The sequence below is a fragment of the Salvelinus alpinus genome, chromosome 5, assembly GCF_045679555.1.
Source record: "Salvelinus alpinus chromosome 5, SLU_Salpinus.1, whole genome shotgun sequence".
In the NCBI taxonomy this organism is placed as follows: domain Eukaryota; kingdom Metazoa; phylum Chordata; class Actinopteri; order Salmoniformes; family Salmonidae; genus Salvelinus; species Salvelinus alpinus.
Window position 1 is genome coordinate 16,559,857 of NC_092090.1, and position 22,114 is coordinate 16,581,970.

Sequence of the window (22,114 nt, forward strand, 5' to 3'; positions counted from 1 at the left end):
GCGTTTACACCAGCAGCTCAATTCAGATCTTTTGCCAATTATTTTATTTCTACCACCCCATAGCTGATGTGATATGGGTCACAATTTAGTGTGCAGTCAGAAAAACAAGTTACAATTGGGTTCTCAGGGTAAAGGTGTAAACACAGCCATCGAAGCTCAAATCCCATAACCGCTTGTCACAACCAAAAAGTATAATGTTTATGTTTATCAGAGGTCCAACCTCATGACCAAGATACAATTTATCTGATTTAAAAGTAATCCTTTATGAATGTCTTTTCCCTCCAATACCAACCTTAATCACACAACCAACGGTCTCTTGGTGTTCAGATGGACAGCTGTCTGCAACGAGTTGTGGTCCGATAGGAAGTTCAGGCTGCATCTCAGCTTTCACATTGCTGGGAATTCACTTGAGATTGAAAAATGATGCTAAACTGGCTGGACCAGTGGCACTGACTAAGAGGAAACGGTATGACTGAATTACAATGAGTGACGTATTTTCAGCACAAACGGAAACTTAGCCAAATAAATGGCATTTCGTAGTCTAATTATGTCTTAAGCAGTTGGACCATACCTCACTAGGAAGATATCCAGCAGAACAGAAATGGTTTGAAGTGTAACATTATGGACTGGTTTCTAGACAGAAGTAAAGGAATACTTCAGATATTACAAGAATTGTTTCCTTACCTCAAAAAAAGAAAATGAGTTTATGGACAGTGACTGCAATCCACACTTGGTTTTAATAAACTAACCACAAATATTAGCATATTTGGACAAAATCCCATTTCACTCAATCACCCACATTTAGTTTTAAATTTCATCCCAAAGCATCTCTTAAAATGGGGAGATTTATGCAACGTCAACAAGTGTGCCAGAACACCAAAAACAAAGAAGCTTTATGAACCGTTAAACAACAAACTCCTGGCTGAATGAAACATTCAGGACAAACAGGTTCACTGAGGAAAGAGTTTAATTGGTGAAACTGTCATTTCATTATTTTCCTGAGGAATGTTCATACTTGTTACAGTTTGAAGTTGTTTTTCTAGATCACTAAAGGGCTGATGAGTAAAAAGACTGGACCGAGCCTGACCGTTGTGTGTTCGTGCCTCTGACCAAATCTACAGTGCGGCAAGTAACAAAAATAGCATTGCATCAGTGCTGGATTCACAATTGAAATCTCTGCATTGAGTCAAAACAAAAATACAGTAAATCAGAGTCAATCCAGGCCTACAGTGGCGAGTCATTCGTGTTGAGGGGGTCCCACTTTGGGGTCAGGGGAGGTGGGAGAGTTGGTCCCTTGGGCCCCCAGTGGTGGTTGTCGCACAACTGTCATAGTTTCCTGCTGGGAGGTTTGAACATCTGGTCCCTCTTTACTGGCCGTTCTTCACATTCAGCATCTTCTCCTGTGGAGGAGGAACGCAAGCGTATTTTTTTTATTAAAGAAAACGAAACCCAAAAAGGCAAAGGAACTTAATTGTCGAAGTTTCACCCACAGGACACCGTAACAGAATTCTCAGCATTACTTTGATCCAAACATGTATTAAAAATGTTATGAGGCAATAGTTCTTGCTGTTCCTACATGGACTTTCTTCACATGTGCACCATACGCCAACTCCACAGGTCATTCAGAAATGTTTACAACCTCAGTGCTCCTGTCTCACCTTGATCATGGTCTCCAGCTTGATGGCGTCGGCGGCGAACTTGCGGATGCCGTCAGAGAGCTTCTCCACGGCCATGCGGTCCTCATTGTGTTGCCAGCGGAATGCCTTCTCATCCAGGTGAACCTTCTCCAAGTCACAGGCCTTGGCTAAACAGGGGACAAAGTGAGAGAAAGAATTGCCATTACAGTTTATTCATCCTTGGTCCAATGTGATTACGTAGTCCGTCCCCAGGCCTTTGAAGGACTGGTAGTATGGCTGCAGTCTACCAGAATGCTTACGGCATATGGTTTTACCTATAGAGGACCTCATTATCCCCTCAATGGTTTCAGGTGTTTAATGAAGGAAACAACGTATGCAGGATCAATATACCCTTTTTCAATGCAGACCTGTCCCAGGGGGAGACACACAAGCATCCATTTAAAAGACATTTGAGAAGCCTCAAAGATATACCAAACATTGAAATACACAGCAAAGAATTTGTTTTGCTCTGTAGGTTTGTGAATTACAGCCATTGTTGCCCGAGGTTCAAATTGTTGAAACTAATAGGCAAAATGGTTACATTCCTACTCATAAGAGACTGCATAACCAATGTTGAAGGGGCCTCAGCAAGTTCTCCTTAGAGGTCTAACAAAAACAAAACTTGGTCTTTGACCTGCTAGTGTGTAACAGTAACCTACAGGGCTCAGATGCTACCTCAAGGTGTCTTCCAAGTAGACCTACTTTACCAGCTTTCCTTGAACTGCATGACAGTTCCCAACAATTCAAATTATGTCCTTGAAATAACATTTCAGCGGAACTCAACTTTTAAAAATCAATTAGTGCTTATTCATACAGTACATGTTACCCTCTGCTTCCTTTGTGTGGTTTATTACAGAGGAAACATTGTCTGGTGCATGACACACGCATCCTTCCCATCAGCCCCTCGTTCCCGTCTGACGCTTTGAGCAGGTTAACATTCAAAACGAAGCCGGAGTGTAAGAAAGCAGAATACATTCACAGTATTGTGTAGGAGTCCTGAAGATACGATCTAGAGTTGAAGTGTAAGGGAAGAGCGCTTCTTCCATGTGCTTAGATATCATGGTTGTGACAGACATGTTACATCATTGATAGTATATTTACTGCATCACTGAACCCATATGATGCAGTGAGATTTCCATTAGAATATGAACCAATGTTATAACGACACCTGCATGGACCAGACCTGATGAAACGCCATTTGAAACCCTTCAAATACTTTTAGAGTTCACACTAGACTGTCTGGGGTGCAATATGGGCAGGGTTTGCAGTTAACACTATTCTATTGGTTCATTAAGCCAGGCAAACACAATCAAGCACAGATTACATTTGTATCAGTCAGGCCTGGTTTCAAAATCATTATCTGAAGAAGAAATCAAAGAAAGCAAAGACGCCTAAATGACTACCGCCCCGTAGCACTCACATCAGTAGCCATGAAGTACTTTGAAATGGCCAGTCATGGCTCACGTCAGTCATCCCAGAAACCCTAGACCAGGGATGGGCAAACTTGGCCGAGGCCACGTTGGGATTTTGAAATTGAGGGCTGCATTTTTGGGGGTCCAATGGTCTGTTAAATCTATTTGTGGGGGCCTCCCAGGTGGCGCAGCAGTCCGAGGCACTGCGTCTCAGGGCTCGAGGCGTCACTACAAACCTGGGTTCGATCCCAAGCTCTGTCACAGGTGGCCGTGACTGGGAGACCCATGAGGCGGCGCACAATTGTCCCAGCGTCATCCGGGTTAGGCAGGTCAAGATTCCCTTGTCCCATCATGCTCTAGCGACTCCTGTGGCAGGCTGGGCGCATGCACGCTGACAGGAACCAGTACAGCATTTCCTCTGACACATTGATGCAGCGGGCTTCTGGTTTACGCGAGCATTGTGTCAAGAAGCAGTGTGGCTTGGCCGGGTCGTGTTTCAGAGGACGTACGGCTCTCAACCGTCACCTCTCGAGTCCGTATGGGAGTTAGTGATGGGACAAGAACAACTACCAATTGAATATCACAAAATTGGGGAGAAGGGGGTCATAAAAAAATCTCACAGGCCAGATTGAAGTGCCCGGGGCCTGCACTTTTCCCCAGACGCACTCCAATTCACATACCACCAACAGATGATCCACACTGCCCTTGCAAAACCTGGTCAAAAGGAACACCCATGTGAGAATGCTGTTCATTGACTACAGCTCAGAGTTGAACACCATAGCGCCCACAAAGCTTGTCGCCAAGGACCCTGGGACTAAACACCTCCCTCCCTCTGCAACTGGATCCTGGACCTCCAGATGGGCCACCCCCAGGTGGCAATGGTATGCAACACATCTGCCACGCTGATCCTCAACACAGGGACCCCTCAGTGATGTGTGCCTAGTCCCCTCCTGTACTCCGTTCACCCATGACTGCTTGGCCAAGCACGACTCCAACACTATCATTAACTTCTTGCCACTAGGGGGTGCCATTGACAGTCCAGATTCGTCTCCAAATTAAACTGCCTCGTACTCAATTCTTGCTCGTACAATATGCATATTATTATTACTATTGGATAGAAAACTCTAGTTTCTAAAACCGTTTGAATTATGTCTGTGGGTGAAACAGAACTCGACTTAGAGCGATTTTCCTATGTGTATGTCAGAATTCAGAATTGTACTGGCTGTTCTGAGATCTGTGTATTAATTTGCCTGTCCTCTATTGGTTGAGATGCACTGCATACGCCTTCCCCTGGGTGTCAGCGAATAGGGAGACTTGAAATGGAGTCCGTGATTCCAATCAATTTATAAACTTTGGGAATTACAGTGGCCATTCTTTTGGATCTGCGCTCGGGCGCGAAGAGGAGCTTTGCATATCGTTGTGGAAGCTCTGGTTTTAGCTCCTTAGATAATTCCGGTCATGTTTTTATTCAATATAAGCTTTAAAGACATCATAATCTTGTTATTTTGAACCGAATTATTTCAGTTTATAGCGATTTTCTGGCATTTTTTTGTGACGCACTTTCAAGAGTTGGACACTTTCCCTGTACATGCCGAACGTTAGTGGCCATTTCGACAGGACAAGAGGACATCTTTCGACCAAAAGACGATTAGACCGGAGAAAGGACACATTGCCCAAGATTCTGATGGAAGCTCAGCTAATAGTAAGAACTATTTATGCTGATAAATCGTTGTTCTGTTGAAAAATGTTAAACGCATAAGCTGCCATTTTCTTTTGGGTAGCTTCGCTTTGGCGCAACTTGTATTGCGCAGTAAGGTTAATTTAAAAAATGTAATTCAGCGATTGCATTAAGAACTAATTTGTCTTTCAAATGCTGTCCACGCTGTATTTTTTAGTCAAGTTTATGATTATTTAATGATTAGACTAAGTCACTCTCCAAGATGGCGCCCGACATTTTCTGCCCAGTTTAGCTACTTTTCTCATTGTATAACCACGATTTTTGTGGCTAAATATGCACATTTTCGAACAAACTCTATATGCATTGTGTAATATGATGTTACAGGACTGTCATCTGAAGAATTCTGAGAAGGTTAGTGAAAAAAATTATATATTTTGGTGGCGATAACGTTATCGCCCCCTTTGCCTTGATTTAATGCTGGGGTGATGTTAGCTCATGTGGTATGCTAATATAACGATATATTGTGTTTGCTGTAAAACACTTAGAAAATCTGAAATATTGTCTGGATTCACAAGATCTGTGTCTTTCGATTGCTGTAGGCTGTGTATTTTTCTGAAATGTTTTAGGATGAGTATTTTGGTAATTGACTTCGGTCTCTGTAATTATTCCGGCTGCTTCCAACGCTATTTCAGATTGCAGCTGCAATGTACAACTGTGATTTATACCTGAAAAATGCACATTTTTCTAAAAAAAACATATCCTATACCATAAATATGTTATCAGACTGTCATCTTATGAAGTTGTTTCTTGGTTAGTGGCTATATATATATATCTTTATTTAGTCGAATTAGTGATAGCTACTGATGCAGGAAAAAAATGGTGGACAAAAAAAAGTTGTCTTTTGCTATGGTGGTTAGCTAATAGAAATACATATTTTGTCTTCCCTGTAAAACATTTAAAAAATTGGAAATGATGCCTGGATTCACAAGATCTGTATCTTTCATTTGGTGTCTTGGACTTGTGATTTCATGAACATTTGATTATATGATATCCCTGTGGCTTTAGGCTAGGCTATGCTAGTCAGCTTTTTTGATGGGGGGGGATCCCGGATCCGGGTTTGTGACTCTATAAAGGTTAAGTTTACTGAGGTCAGTGACCTGGCCGTGTGGTGCCAGGACAACAACCTCACACTCAACGTGCTCAAGACAAAGGAGATGATTGTGGACGACAGGAAAGAGGCCCGAGCACACCCCCCAACCTCATTGACAGGGCTTTAATGGAGCAGGTTGAGAGCGTCAAGTTCCTTGGTATCCACAGCACCAAGTCATCATGGTCCAGACACCAAGACAGTTGTGAAAAGGGCACACCTTTTCCCCCCGTCAGGAGACTGAAAAGATTTGGCATGGGTCCCCAGATCATCAAAAAGTGCTAGAGCTGCACCGTCGAGAGAATCCTGACCGGTTGCGTCACCGCAACTGCTCGGCATCCGATCATAAAGGCGCTTGAGGGTAATGCGTACAGCCAACTGTACATCACTGGGGCCAAGCTTCCTGCCATCCAGGATCTATACCCTAGGCGGTGTCAGATGAAACCCCCCCCCCCCCCCCGCAAAAAAAAATATTTTATAAAGTTGTCAGACTCCGGTCACCAAAGTCATACTGTTCTCACTGCTACTGCACGGCAAGCAGTACCGGGGCACCAAGTCCAGGTCCAAAAAACTCCTTAACAGCTTCTACCCCAAGCCTCAAGACTGCTGAACAAGCAAATGGCCACCAGGACTATTTACATGGACTAACCTGTAACCCCAAACATTGCCTCTACAGATACCCCCTGTATATAGCCTCAATGTTATTTTATTTAGTAAATATTCTCTTAACTGGATTGTTAGTTAGAGGCTTCTTTCACAGTAAAGTCTACACCTGCTGTATTCAGCACGTGACAACCACAATGTGATATCACAACAGACCTTTTTACATGTTCTTTCCCAACTGTTCCAGGGAGCTCATACTAGTGTCCTGTAGGGGGTAGCAATGAGTCCTGTTACCTTTCTGAACCGTAAGCATTGGCGTGATGGTGCTGTGGTCTTTGCTCAGCTCTCCCAGTAGGCTGGGGGAAATGGTAAGCAGGTCACAGCCGGCCAGGGCCTTGACCTCCCCGGTGTTCCTGAAGGAAGCTCCCATCACCACCGTGGTATAGTCATACTTCTTGTAGTGGTTGTAGATCTTGGTCACACTGATCACACCTGAGTGAAGAGATCAAAATAAAGATGTTTATGCATAATAAAGCCACTCCAGTACAGTAATGAAGTCAATCAATACACCCAAGTATCTTATTTATACTCATAATGGTAAGGTCTGGGACTGTTGAGGCCAACCTAAAGTTGTTAGAAGCTAACACTCATGCTATCAAATGATGGATCAGTCAGCCCATACCTGGGTCCTCATGGGCCTCGAAGCTCTTCTGGGCAGTGTTCTCCTTGTACCAGTCCATGATGCGGCCCACAAAGGGTGAGATGAGGGTGACTTTGGCCTCGGCGCAGGCCACTGCCTGGGCGAAGGAGAACAGCAGGGTCATGTTGCAGTGGACCCCGTGCTTCTCCTCCAGCTCCCTGCAGGTACACACATTGACAGGCACATTAAAGGACAGTTAACAGCAGAGCTTCACTGTGCTTCCATGGCTGTCAAAACCAACATTTCTTAGAGACAGATTGACACCAAAATTATTTCTAGGTTGGAGGTAAACTGACACCGAACATAGCAGGTAAATGGTTTAACCATTTGCATCAAATTAGTTTTGGCAAAACAGCATGTTTTTGAAGACATTCCACTTTACTGTGTACCAACAGAACACCTAACATCACATCTGTTTTTAGTCCACATTCCAAGATGTGCATATTTACAGTATTCATTTCTTCAAAAGTTAACTGGATTTCACCTACCGGATAGGATTAAAAGCATAGAAAGGACAAATCATTGACTTGAAATGGGGAGTCTCGACCTATGCATTCCACTTAAGCCTAATCGGCGAAATCCAGTTGAATAACTTTTGAAAAACTGGGCCCAGATGAAGAAATGCCCCTGTAAGGTAGATGACTCATGTCCTTCCCTCCCCCTCCACATCTCCATCTCACACACCTGCCAGCCTGGATGCCTTCCCATGTTGAAGAGAGCTTGATGAGAACACGGCCCTTCTTGATACCAGCCTCTTCGTACAAGGCAATGATCCGCAGGGCCCGAGCCACCATCTCATCCTTATCGTACGAAAGCCTAATGTCGAGTGGGAGAGGTTGAGTTAATCTAAATATTAACGCTATGAACGATTACTATTTGGTAATGCCGTTTTGTGGACTCCATACCAGTCATTTGAGTCTGAAGCCCTGCTGTGAACTTGAGACTATTCATTGAGCTAGAGTCAAGTTAAAGGATCAATTTGCTACCCTGATCTGTAAAGGCTCCAGGTTGCATTTGAGGCAACAAGTCCATTCAGCTACTTCGTGGAATTGAGCATATTCGTAAATGCAATTTCACATGAACCATTCCCCCACATAAAAATTGATAATGCCTACATAGCTATGTTCAGATATTTATATTGAAACCATAATTGATGAGTGGGTGTTATTCTGATAGATGCAGACAACTGGTGTCGATAGATACAAAACACATGATCGACTTATGTAGGCCCAAGCGGCGCAGGGGGCTTTTCTGTACCTGGCATCTACCTCCGTGGAGACCCTGCCTGGGATCTTCTTCAGGATCTCCAGGCCGAAGCTCACAAACAGCTTGTCCATGGTGTTGGTGACCTGCTCCTCCTCAGGTCTGATGGACAGAGGAACAGGATACTGGTGAGGTGCAATAGCTCAAGCATAGCAAACGTGTGATCATAGCTTTTAGCAATAGACTAAGGCTTTATTAACCAAGTAATCACTTGGAGTACACCAAACAAATATTGAGTTGCACCCCCACCTCCTTTAACCCGTCTCCTCCCCTTCTACACTGATTGAAGTGGCTTTAACAAGTGACAATACGGGATCATAGCTTTCACCTGGTCAGTCACATGGAAAGAGTAGGTGTTAATGTGTATATTTAAGCAGTAAGGCCTAGGGGGTGTGGTATATGGCCAATAAGCACCACGGCTAAGGGCTGTTCTAATACAGACTTTAGCATATTGGCCACATAACAAATCAAGGTGCCTTATTGCAATTACAAACTTACCAAGGTAATTAGAGCAGTAAAAAAAGGTTTCTACCTGTGGTACAGTCAGATATACCACGGCTGTTGACCTATCAGCATTCAGGGCTCAAACTACCCAGTTAATTAAGTGCTGTAATAAACTTGAAGTTCATTCACTTTCCAGTATTCATGTTCTCACCTCAGTCCTACTCAATGCATTCTCAATTTGGCACTGATTAATATTCTAAAGCGCATTGGAGGCTTGGAAATACGACATTATAAACCAGGCAAATAATAGGAAAGCCCAAAACTGACGTCTTCAGATGTACTTCAGTGGCTTGGAAATATTTGTTCTTTAGACTAAATGATTAGCGCCAGTTGCAAACGGACACCTTAAAGTTGTCAATCACCAAGACAATGTTCATAACGGGGCGAAGCGACCGTGAAACACATGTATAATTTGCAGGCATGTGCGAGGCAGACTGATCAGCACCCTCAGGGCACCTGCATTGACAACACTTATCTTGAGCAAACGGAAAACGCCTGATTCTTTGTTCACTCAAAATCCCATTGTTTAAAGGGGAGGTCAGTGAACTACTAAACAAATGTAGAAGCAGTGCAGAATTGCAATATGATTACATGAGCTTATTTCACCAGTCATTGAAACGGTAGGGGTCGTATACATTTCAGAGTGCCCATCTTACCCGCCCTTGGCGATGCCGTATTTGATGGCCTGGTCGACCAGATGCTGGTAGGCGGCCATCTTGGCAGCAGCCAGGATGAGGGAGGGGTTGGTGGTGGCATCCTGGGGTTTGTACTCTTCAATGGCTGTTCAGAGAAGTGGGAGAGAGACAACACAAGTTAAGAGCAGCTCACAACACTAGGTGTTCACTAGACCTACGCATGAAAATGAGAAAGTGGCCATAGTGTTAGGCCATTGAGAAACCATAGTCAGTACACTTCCTCAAAATAATCAGAATTAATCCGAGAAACATTATGACAGATTCCTTAGTGACGTTTTCACCAAGGAGATCTTAGTCACGCAATTTTACATTAAATGCTTGGTGCAGTATTTGTCAATGAAATAGAGTCACTTGTTGATTGACAAATACTTTGAAGAAACCCTACTGTTGACTGATCACCTACAAGTGGGCGTAGACTTTGCCTCTGAACTTCAGCTTGCCGCCAGAAAAAAGTCAAAACATAATATGCAGGAACTCAACCGAACCGTTTCGTCTGGGAAGCATGCGGACGCCTTCAGTCCCAAGGTACATACAAGCCTTCATAGGACACAACTTTATTCACCAATCTTATCCTGAGAGGTTTAGCTGTGAAATAACTGCTATCAGCCCTGAATTCAGTTAAAGGTCTATTCAGATATTGCTTATGTCTATTTTGAATAAAAAGTCACTTATACAGGAGAGAGAACTAGAAAGCTCTGGACTGGTCAAGAAGCACTGGTCTCAGTGACCGCTACTGTAGACACAAGCCAACTGCAGTTTCCTCAACTAAAGCAGAACATTGAGAGGAAAAACAGCCCATTGTCTACCTGCAACACTGCAGTAGAAGAATGACACGAAGTTCAAATGAAACATTCAAGGTTAAATCCCTTTAGCCTGTGAGGTAGCCTAGTAGTGAAGCATCCTAGGTAAATGTCTAATACAGAGTGCGACATTGGGGTAAGAGTGAAAATTTGAACGAAAATCCCTATTTCCTGTTCCTCAGACACTGCAATTCAAAAAATATATATTTTACCTTTATTTAACTAGGCAAGTCAGTTAAGAACAAATTCTTACTTTCAATGATGGCCTAGGAACTGTGGGTTAACTACCTTGTGCAACCTTTCAGTTACTAGTCCAACGCGCTAATAACCACTATAGATTACCTGCCGCCCACTGCAATACAATTAAAAATATATATATTTAAGTTAAAACAATTGTTTTGCTTTTCCTACTTTGCACTGGAGGGCCTTTACTATAGCCTTGTTAGCCTAAGATCAGGGTACTCGCCGGTTCCAGTTTTGATTAGTATAGTGTACTCCCATCATTGTGATATGCCATGTCAGCTACAGTGAGGGAGGCCTGTGGCGATGGGCTTTAGACCAGCTGGCCAAGCTTCTGCCACTGACAGGGAGTAGGCGACAATGAAGCACAAAGGCCCCCTGTGTTTCTCTGAAAACAACCAAAACATTCTAGGCTCTCACCATCTCTTTCTGTTCGAATACCCTACTCTTTTAGCCAGTCCTTATGGCTGGATCCGTCGCAGGCAGCGATTTGTAATCCATTCCCACAGCCACCCATGTTATCACCATTATGCATTACTGCCAGTGATTTAACAATCCAAAATAACATATCCAAACAAGCCGTTTGTGAATGAACAGTACAGACTTCTGGTAGCTGAATTCTGTTGGAGTTCTTTTGAGAAAGATTGGATAACCAGGCAGTCAAATATTGTGTTTGTGGAAAACATGCAGACAGTTCTCCATATCAAGAGCTTTGTCTTGCCAGAAAAAAGTGAATCTAGATTGTGTAACTGTTCAATGAGAGCTTGAGGCATACCCCAGGGGGTCAGATATTTGGATTAGGCCTCCACTTCAAATACCTGGTAGTTATAGATTTGATGTATTAATAAAACACCCAATTAGAAACCAAAGTTGGTGTACTTTTCACAACAGTTCGATGATTATGTGCCACATCTGCAATTACCACAGTGCAGTATCTGCACAGAGGTTACAAAAGTAGTTAGAGTAACATGGCATATTAAAAAGGGCAACTTCAGGCTAAAGTGTTGCTGCAAATTGTATACTACTTTCCATTTGTTAGGCACACCAGATGACTGCCATGCATAAACACTAGAGTGACCATGTGTTTCCCACATGGTTAAGGAAGAGTACAGGGGTGCACTTCTAACCATGCACTGACAAATTCCACAGGGACAAGGAAAAAAAGGGTTGCTCAATTTGAACAAGCTTGTGCTTGCAACCAGTCAATATTTGACAGAAGATGACACGTGTGGGTTTTACAACATGTAAGGGAAGGTAAAGATGCCAAAAGTGTGTTCCTTTGAGAAAAGTTATGAGGCACTTTATTTGTTTCTTTTAGTAATTCTCATGTCTGTTGGTGAGGTCTTTTCTTGAAGGAATAAGGCTTAGCTGAATCAGTCCAGCCATATAAGCCTACAGAGACCAACCCTAAGATAAGATACACTAACCACCCCCCATCTGAACAAAGACAGCAACTGGCAAGATAAAGCATGTTATGTGCCAATGTAATCTGATGCATTTATTCCATTGAAAGAGATTAAATTTACACCCTTCCCATTATTGGGATAACTGTGGAATTGTACAACTTATTGAGCTGTTCACCATTCTGCATGCCAGCAAAATATTGTCAATGACGCTACACTTAAAAGCCATCACGAGTCAGCTTAAATAATTTAACATAGCTAAGGTAGACAAGGTATTAGGCTTTGCAATATGTACAAACATCCATATGATATCACACTATATGCCAGACAAGAGTTGCTAATTGAACTTGACCAAGTTTGAAAGTGATTGTTCCTGTTTTAATCCTACTGGACATGATCCACTGGTAAAATGACTGTAGCACCATGAGAAGCGCAACATCCAATACTAACTGGTGTGGTTCAACTGTCCTTCAGTATTGCAGTCAGAGTTTCACAGTCTTCAAACCAGTTGACCAATGAATGCACTGCATCGCACAAGAGTTGGCCAGTGAGGTCCTTTCACAATGGGATTCGGCCAAGTGCACCCTTTCACAACATGAAATTGGGTCTATGGGTACATCGAGGTTCCTCTCACCAGTCTAAAAACTGAACTGCTGAGGCATGAAGCAAGGTCACAGATACCTTGGTCAAGGTCACAGATACCTTGGTCAAGGTCACAGATACCTTGGTCAATCTTCAGAATCATAGGCCATTTGAGTGACTGGTCCTATAGACACATTCTTCAGGTTCCTGCAACAGTGTATTTTCTATAGAGAGCAAAAACATTGAATAACCCTGTCCTAAAGACTGCTGCATTCAGGGAACAAAACCTGTGAAGCTCCAACACACCTTCACTTATCCTGAGAAGCATTCTGTGTAGACTGTAGCAGCATGTCATCAAAGCCTATCCACTTACGGTGTGCGCCATTTCAGCCTGGTTAACATTACCCTGTGGCAGGCAGACCGTTTCTGTCTTGTCATCCTGACTTGCAGAGCAAGCATGAGGAAATGTTTGGTTTACACCACAATGGAGGTAACTAATGGATTACATCATTCCTACTTCCTTATTCAAACGGAGGAGGAACCAGTTCACTGAATCTGGGAGACAGTAATGTCAGTCGAGGGCAGATAACATTGCATTTGTATAAATCATATGTAGCTTACCAGCTACGTTGAATGTGGTCTTTTAGGTTGTCTTCTGCATTTATTGTTATTAACTAAACACATTAGTGTCACGTGGGATAACCAATGTTGACTAGTTGGGCGTGACAGCGTCAACGTACGTGCCCTGACAGGAGTAAGTAATTGTTTAAAAAATGCAATTCCTGTTAAGTAGCTCACAACCCGTCTTCTAAATTAGACAACACCTGAATATAGAAATCCATAGCTATATAGTTCTTCCCATAGTTAATTAACATTAGCGACCAAGTTGCAATGCATGAAACGTGCAAGAGCCGTGGTCATAACTAGCTAGCCACAAGTGCAGTAAGTTAATTATTAGCCACACATGATACGACAGCTAGCTAGAAACTTTAATTTAAAAGATAACAGAAGTTTAACGGAATTAATATTCGAGCAGACTACGATAACGTTTACGCAGCTATAAACCTTGCAACATGTTATTCTAGCTAGCTAATGCTTGCCTGGCCTTGGCTAGTAGTGCATAGCGGTCAATCCAATCTGTTACCGTTGAAGTCTCCGGTGTCCGCCACGACCACGGTGTGTTTCTTCAGCTGCTCCAACGCCGACTCCATCTTTCGCCGTTTGTCTGGTGACACACTAGACATGATGAAGGGAAACAAGAGAGCTTTTATATTCACAAAGCACGTGAGACAGACGGAATTTTGGATCGACGAAAGCGCGGTGTGGACGGCGGCGCTCGGAAGCTGGAGAGACAGGGGCGCGCACGTTGGCTGTTTGAAATCGGTTTGAAGCAACAAGTTGCTCTCGTCCAATGGAGAACGATACTTGCTCTCACGCCTCGTACTGCTACTTGAATTGACCAATAGAATGACTTGTCGGGGAAGTAGTTCATAGACCTCTTGTGCATATTTTAGGTACATGCATCAGGTGTTGTACACAGTATGTCTTTTATCATTGCTCTGATTATGAAAACATACTAAAAGCAAAGAATCTCAAAGGAAAATATCAAGATTGTTGGTTGTGTCAAGAGGTTGTAGGCTCATGCACTTAATATTTGAATACATTAATATAATGTAGTACAAAGTTAATCTGTAATAGATAATGTAGGATATAATCTGTAATGAATGAACAAAATCTTACCTACATAACTTGATTAACTACATATTAGTTTACAATATTTAGCTGAGCTGAAGAACACATGACACTGTTGAACAAGTCAGCCACGCATTGAATTAATGGGGAACATTCAGTTCGACTATAAAATTCAAGTATGGAATGCAATTATCTACATAAATCATAAATGATAAAGTGGGGTTAGAAACAAATGAAAAAGCTAACATTTATAATAAAGATAACAATAATAAGAAACAAAGTAACTATTTTACCTTGATAGATGTCTTTGTGTATGTATATTCAGGGTACATACAGGATATGACAAACAGTGTGTTGGACAGTATGTCCTTTTAGTTCATTGCTCTGATTAACAACCCATTTATATGCCTAACATTAGGCCTGGCAAAACATCTCAAACAAAAATACCAGGGGCCGGTTTCCCGAATACAGGTTAAACCTAGTCCTGGATTCAAAATCATTCTTGTTGGAGAGATTGTTGAAAGTATGTTATGGTCCAGGACTAGGCATAATCTGGATCTGTAAAAACAACCCCAAGAGTTTGGTCATGGCAATGAGTTAGTTGCAGGCTTATGCACTTGCTTTAGCGAGGGATTTGTGACTGTTCCAAAATAGAGCAGCAGGTAGCCTCGGGGTTAGAGTGTTGGGCCAGCAACTGAAAGGCCACTGGGTTGAATCCTGGAGCCGACAAGGTGAAAGAAATCTGTTGCTGGGCCCTTGAGCAAGGCGCTTAACCCAATTGCTCCAGGGGAGCTGGACAATGGTGACCCTGGCCGTGACCCCACTCACTGAGGGTGTCTTAGGGGCAGTTGGGATATGCAACAAACACGTTTCCATTACACACTTGTGTGCAACAGAACAAATAAGACCCCCCCCCCAAAAAAGTCTTATTATTTAATTCTATCAATGTTGGCACAGAGTTTGAAAGCCCCAGTATATCCACTTTAATGTCTAGTAACAACAATACATGATGATTGTCATCTGGTAGATCTTGGTGTTAGAGCAGTGTCCTGAAAGAAAGCAACTGGTCTGTAGAAGAGATTTACAACACACAAAATTGCATGAATGAATGACAGCGATAGTCAGAGAAATTGTCTAAAGCACACGCAGATGGTACCGAGGTTAACATAAGATATGTCCTGTGCTGTTTGTCATTATCACATAAATGAACAGGAGTCCCTAATGCTAGCAGGGATCTGGGCTTTCCTCACTGCTCTGCAATTGAACCTTCTTATGAACAGTCCTCATATGTTTTTTCAAGGTTGTCATCTGACTGAAGCATTTTCCGCAACTGTCGCACCTAAACGGCTTTTCTCCCGTGTGAATGCGCTGGTGGCGTTTTAGGTCACTTACTGAAATAAAGCCCTTCTCACAGTCGGCACACCGATAGGGTCTTTCCCCTGTGTGTACCCTCATATGCTCATTCAGTCGGTTTCGCCTGAAGCTTTTGCCACAAACGCTGCACTGGTACGGTTTCTCTCCTGTGTGAGTCCTCATGTGTGTGCCCAGGTCCCCCTTGCGGCTGAAGCACTTGCCACATTCTTTGCACCAATGTGGCCTCTCCCCTGTGTGAATTCTCTGATGCGTTTTTAAATGGTTGTTATTAGTAAACCTTTTCCTGCACACAGGGCACTTGTATGGTCTATCATCTGTGTGAGCCCTCATTGGTGCTTTCAGCTCACTGTTTGTCGCAGTGTCAAGAGGACTTTGTCCTTTCTTTGCCTGTGTATGTTTTGACTTTGACATGGTCTGAGAGTTACTGGTTGATTCTAATGCCCCATAGTCCTCTCCATCATGGTTGGTTTTGATCGGTTCTGTTGAGTTGGTGGGAAGGGAGGCCCTCTTGCTGTTCTTCCCAATTTGGTAAAGGTATGAGCTCTGGGGTGAGTCCTGATCACTGGCACTTTCCACACAGGGGGGAATGAATATGGACTCTGTGTCCTCTTGATCACTCCACTCCTGTTTAGAGGGAACCTGCTCTCCAGAGACAGAGACAGTGAGCTGCTGGAGGTCTGAAAAGAAAGATGGGGAAGTTACTTACCATTGAGATATATCAACACACTTCAGTTTTACTTCTTCCCCTTAGCTCGCAACACATTTACACACTAGACTCACACTGACATTACAGAGTGCAGTGAGAAGTGATCGCTATCTAATTCTGATGCCTGATTAGCTAGCTAATAACAATTGAGGTTGAGCACAGTTGTCCTATGGTTGTCACAGTTGTCTAACTAGCTAGCTAATAAATCGTAATAATGTTTACAGAACCATTCATCTTACACACCTGCTCTTTGTGATTCTCTATCAGGTTTGAAACCGAAATCTAGCAACAGCTTCCGTAGATGGTCGTTCTCCACTTTTGATCTGGAGACTTCTTCCTGGTACGATGTTATAGTCTTCTCCACTGCCCCAAATATATCCACAGCCGCCGCAGTTAATCGGGCAGTAAGAAACGCATTCAACGAATGTAGTTTAGACATTTTAGGTTGAATAAAGTAATAACACTGAGCCACGGCAAAGATTAGGGATATATCTGTTGAACGGGACTAGCACGTAAACAGAGACAAGTAAGAACATTTTGTCGTAAAAAAGTCGTAAAAACTGCCTCTGTTCTTTCATGGTTCATTCATTGGCTGAAACGTCGTAACCGACATTGCACTGCCACCTGCTGTACTGGAGTAATAGCCGTTCTTATTATAGCTCAGTGCACATAAAAAGGACAGGGCAGAATGCATGGAACTCCCTTCCATTTCATATTGCGCAAATGAACAGCGAACCTGGTTTAAAAAAACAGATAAAGCAACACCTCATGGCACAACGCCTCTCTCCTATTTGACCTAGATAGTTTGTATGTATTGATATGTAGGCTACGTGTGCCATTTTTAAATTGATGTAGTTCTGTCTTTGTCTATTAATGTTGTATTATGTCATGTTTTGCGTGGACCCCAGGAAGAGTAGCTGCTGCTTTCACAACAGCTAATGTGGATCCTAATAAAATACCAAATACCATAACTCTCCTCGAGACAAACAAACTTTTCACAATTTTGTTGTAGCTGTGAACTAGCTCACCTGATTCACCTATTCAAGGGCTTGATAATGAATCATTATTATTCAGGGGGTGCTTATATTTGGCCTGACATTTTTGTTGTTGTTGCATATCCCAAATCCCCCTGAGACACCCGCAGGGAGTGGGGTCATGAACAGGGTCACCATTGTACAACACCCCTGGAGCAATTAAGTGCCTTGCTCAACGGCAGAGCAACAGATGTTTTCACCTAATTAGTTGACAAGTTGAATCGGGGGTGCTAACTCTGGAATAGATCAACTAAATGGAATGACTGGGTGTCGCCGAGGAGAGGTTTGAGATCCGTTGATTTACCAGACACTCTTATCCAGAGCGACTTACAGGAGCAATGTGTTAAGTGCCTTGCTCAAGGGTATATCTACAGATTTTTCACCTAGTCTGATCGGGGATTCAAACCAGCAACCTTTCAGTTACTGAGACAACGCTCTTAACCGCTAGGCTACCTGACGCCCTGGATCATGAACGGTCACGTTTCATGAACGGTCACTTTTCTACCACGTTTCCATCTACCAGAGCAGAGTTTTGATGAAAGATAGGCTGTCGTAATAACAGTCTCTTGTTAATCAAGACATATTTACTGAACAATGAGCCCTGCAACAAATATCCTTGGAGTGCAGATAGTTTACAAAAGTGGAGAAACTCCCTCTCTGCTCCCAAGTCGACAGACAGTCATTCATAAAACCTGTTTCATATGTCTGGAGTAAGATTCTATCATAGGGACTCAGAGGGTTAGAAACGCAGTCTTTGTGCTATATAGAAACAACAGCAATGTGACTTTTCATGTTGATCATTCTTTTATTGATACCAACATAAATCACCAACAACGACCGAAAGGTACAGACAGGTAAAGGTTAACTTTGAGGTGAAAGTTACAAATGGGCAATGTATAAAAATAAGTGAATAAAAATTAACATTGAATGTGAACATTGAAACACCAAACAATACTGCTGAAACATGCATTGCACTACACAGATTTCTCCCTGTGTATGTCCCATCTTGAGTTCTCATATCTTCTCTCATGGAACAGCACTTGCCTCAGATGTGTGTGTCATCATGTGTTTCTTCAGGGTTACATTGAGCCTAAAGCATTCGCCGCAATCATGACATCGATACGGTTTCTCTCCCGTGTGAGTCCTCATGTGCTCTGTCAGTTTTTCCTTTCGGTTGAAGCACTTCCCACAATCTTGGCACTGATGCTGTTTGCCTCCTGTGTGAACTTCTTGCATGTGGCGGCTTAGATTTAGAACACCTAATCCACACACAGCGCACCTGCACAATGACTTATTCCCTGTGTGACTCGCCATATGCGCTCTCAGGTTTCCTTGCAGTGCGTAGCATTTGCCACATTGCATACAGCTGTATGGTTTTGCTCCACTGTGGGATGTCATATGGTCTGTCAGGTGCTCCTTCCGCGTGTAGCATTTCCCACATACATTGCATTGATGTGGTCTCTCTCCTGTGTGGAGCTTCTTGTGACGACTTAAGTGACTTGGAAATGTAAAGCATCTGGCACAGAAAGGGCACTTGTGTGGCTTCTCCCCTGTGTGTGTCCTCATGTGAAGTATCAGTCTCGTGTTTAGACCGAAGCGTTTGCCACATTCATGGCAGCAGAACGATTTCTCCCCTGTGTGAGTTAGCATATGCATCGTTAGGCTATTCTTGCGGTTGAAGCATTTACCACAGTCTTTGCACTCGTATGGTTTCTCACCTGTGTGAGTTCTCTTGTGGATTTCCAAATGACAAGGTCTGTCATAGGTTGCTGTGCACTCGGTACAACTGTAGAGCCTCTTCCTTGTGTGAAGCCTCAATGGCGCTTTCAACTCACTGGTTGTCTTGCCCTCGGTGCAGATGGAAGACCTTTGTCCTTTCTTTAACCGTGTTCTCTTCATTTTGAGAGGCTTTAATTGTGTGAGGGGAGTGTCACTGGTTGATTCTGATATTTTGTTGTCCTCTCCATCTGGATTTGTTTGGATCAGTTCTGCTGCAATGGTGGGAAGGGAGTTCTTCAGAGTTTGGTAAAGTCGTGAGCGCTCGGGTGAGTCCTGATCACTGTTGCTTTCCACACAGGGGGAAATGAATATGGACTCGATGATCTCTTGATCGCTCCACTCCTCCTCACAGTGCTGCTGCTCAGGGGGAACCTCATCTCCAGAAACAGTGAGAGTGAGCTGCGGGGGGTCTGGAAAGAAAGATATGAAATAACTTTAAAGAAAAATCTATACATTTCAATAAATAATCACCCTCTGTGACTTGAGACTGTAATGACATAATTTATTAGCTAATGTTAGCATAATTTACATACACAGTGTTATATATGTGCTTTTATTGACGCTGGTGTATTTGAGCCAGGTGCCCCATTCAAATCCCACGGCAAAGTCGGGACAAAACAAAAGTGATTAATTAGCACGTAGATTAGGATTCTGTGTTTTCACATGCAAACGTGATTGCTTTTGATAAAAACGCTTAATCTGCCTTCCAAACTAGATTGAAAAGTCTAACATATTTAATGGAACAGAACGATGCACCATGCTGGTTAGTCGACAACATGACCGAGCGGCACAGATTACTGTTCCATTTGAAACGAGCGCTCCTCCCTCACCACCTCCCTCACCACTCACCACTTTCGCCTGTTCACGTCACTCATTGACCGGTGCCCCGGCTCAGCATAATCGAATCCGCTCAATGAGTGACGTATTTAAAGTGCAGTGACCCTGCTGACAGCGTTCCCAAACCTATAACATAACGTAGCAGGCGTAAAATAAACTAAATCACATACAGTACATACTGGTATTGATAAGTATTTTTTTTAAATGTCAGTGGATTTAAACGTGAGATTGTCCGAGGTGTCGCTCGACGACAATTGCATTGGAGCGCTGCAATTGGTTGCCAAATATTCGGTGGCGGGGCTTAACGAAGGGTCAACACTAGTGTGTAAATACACCAGTGTTGCCAAAAGCAGCTAATGGCAAGCCTGTTGATAGTTTACCTGCTTTGTGTAATTTTACATCGGGAATTAAAACCGAATCCAGCAGCCTCTGCAGGCGTTGATTCTCCTCCTTTGAACGAGAGATCTCATCCTGGTACTCGGCAAACGCGTTTTCCACTGCCACCGATATCTCTACGGCCACTGTTGTTAATCGGTCGGAGAAAAACGCTTGCAACAACTGTAACTTGGCCATTTTTTGTGGAATGACGGTCGAGGGAGATTCGTTCAAGCAACACTTCCTGGGAGGATCTGCGTATAGAACCACAGAGTAAGAGCTGACTGTATTCATTGGCTGAAAAGAGCTAATAAATTGTGTTACCGCCACCTGGTGCTTGTACTGGAGGAGCGCACGTGAGCCAACCCAACTCTGTGCGCAAACAACATTTTAACAAATACAGTACAGCCTGAGTTGCCATGTCCGAGGTTTTCCTGGAAGTTGGGCTACAATTATGGACATTTTCGGGAATTTGAATCTGGATTGGCTATCCCCGGCCTCAGATCAATTGAAGAGTATATGTATTGATTTTAATCAGACTCAATTGATCTCAAAACCCACACAGCTAAATGTGAAAAACCCTGTTAACTCTTCATTGATTGATTTAATTCTTACAAATAACCCCCACAAATATTTGTCTAGTAGAGTATTTGCATATGATCTCAGTGATCTTTGTCCCATGGTATGTATTAGTTTACGAAACAGAAAAATACTAATCCTTGTTTAATTAAGAAGATAAATTGCAAAAAGTTTTCTAATCAAGGTTTTTTTTTATGACATGTTCTACTCTGATCTAGCCATTGTCTTCTGTATTCCTAACCTTGAGTTGGCTCTAGAAAATGTGTCCTCCATATTTATTCCTCTGGCAGATAAACACGTCTCTTTTAAACAATTCAGAGTCAAAGATAGATCCCTTGGTTTTCTTCTGAATTATCTGAGTATATTCAGAAGAGAAATAGTGCCTGGGCTAAAGCAAGATAACCTGACTCTGTGGTGGACTGGCAATCTTTCAGACAATTGAGAAACTGATGTACTATCTTGATGAAGACAGCTAAATCAACCGCTTTTCAAGCTCTATCTCACCATTTTAGAAAACAGTAAATCCACTGAAGGGTACAAATTCCTCTTCTTTCCTGCCTAAGAATGCAGGTAAAGCTAAGTATATGTTGTTCTCTAGAGCGCATAAAAATAAGTCTGATTTTAGCATATGTACTTTGGATGGTGTCCATATTGATTGTGTCCGTGCTTACAAATATCTGGGCATCTGGATAGATGAAAAGCTGTCTTTTAAAAAGCATATTGATGAGTTAGTTAATAAACTGAGTATAAAAATGTGCTTCTTCTATAGAAATATAGGTCTTTCCTCTCGCTAAATAGTAGAAAGCAGATTATTCAGTTAACATTCCTATCGGCCTAGACTATGGCGACATCATCTATATGAACGCAGCTGCCAATTCATTAAAGCAGTTAGATGCAGTTTATCATAGCACAATGCGCTTTATTACGGGTGACGATTTTAGTACTCATCACTACATTCTCTACCAGAAAGTTGGTTGGCCCTCAGATGTCACATAGGTTGATACATTGCTATGTTTTCATTTATGAAGCCCTTTT

General features: G+C 42.8%; 3 protein-coding genes across 3 annotated transcripts; all 3 read right to left on the bottom strand.

Moving 5' to 3' along the window:
* Positions 1–949: 949 nt before the first annotated feature.
* On the bottom strand, positions 950–14,172 carry taldo1 (transaldolase 1). Its single transcript, XM_071399891.1, has 8 exons — positions 13,848–14,172; positions 9,640–9,763; positions 8,474–8,581; positions 7,901–8,032; positions 7,199–7,374; positions 6,811–7,008; positions 1,659–1,804; positions 950–1,400 (listed from the first exon to the last, which is right to left on the bottom strand). Exons 1-8 carry the CDS (start codon positions 13,945–13,947, stop codon positions 1,368–1,370), a joined length of 1,017 nt encoding a protein of 338 aa, XP_071255992.1. The 5' UTR covers positions 13,948–14,172; the 3' UTR covers positions 950–1,367.
* A 372-nt stretch (positions 14,173–14,544) lies between these two features.
* LOC139575010 (zinc finger protein 239-like) lies at positions 14,545–17,024 on the bottom strand. The gene is made up of 2 exons (XM_071399892.1): positions 16,719–17,024; positions 14,545–16,446 (listed from the first exon to the last, which is right to left on the bottom strand). Exons 1-2 carry the CDS (start codon positions 16,912–16,914, stop codon positions 15,620–15,622), a joined length of 1,023 nt encoding a protein of 340 aa, XP_071255993.1. The 5' UTR covers positions 16,915–17,024; the 3' UTR covers positions 14,545–15,619.
* Positions 17,025–18,294: 1,270 nt separating this feature from the next.
* Positions 18,295–20,779, bottom strand: LOC139575011 (oocyte zinc finger protein XlCOF22-like). The gene is made up of 2 exons (XM_071399893.1): positions 20,506–20,779; positions 18,295–19,698 (listed from the first exon to the last, which is right to left on the bottom strand). Exons 1-2 carry the CDS (start codon positions 20,696–20,698, stop codon positions 18,536–18,538), a joined length of 1,356 nt encoding a protein of 451 aa, XP_071255994.1. The 5' UTR covers positions 20,699–20,779; the 3' UTR covers positions 18,295–18,535.
* Positions 20,780–22,114: the final 1,335 nt, after the last annotated feature.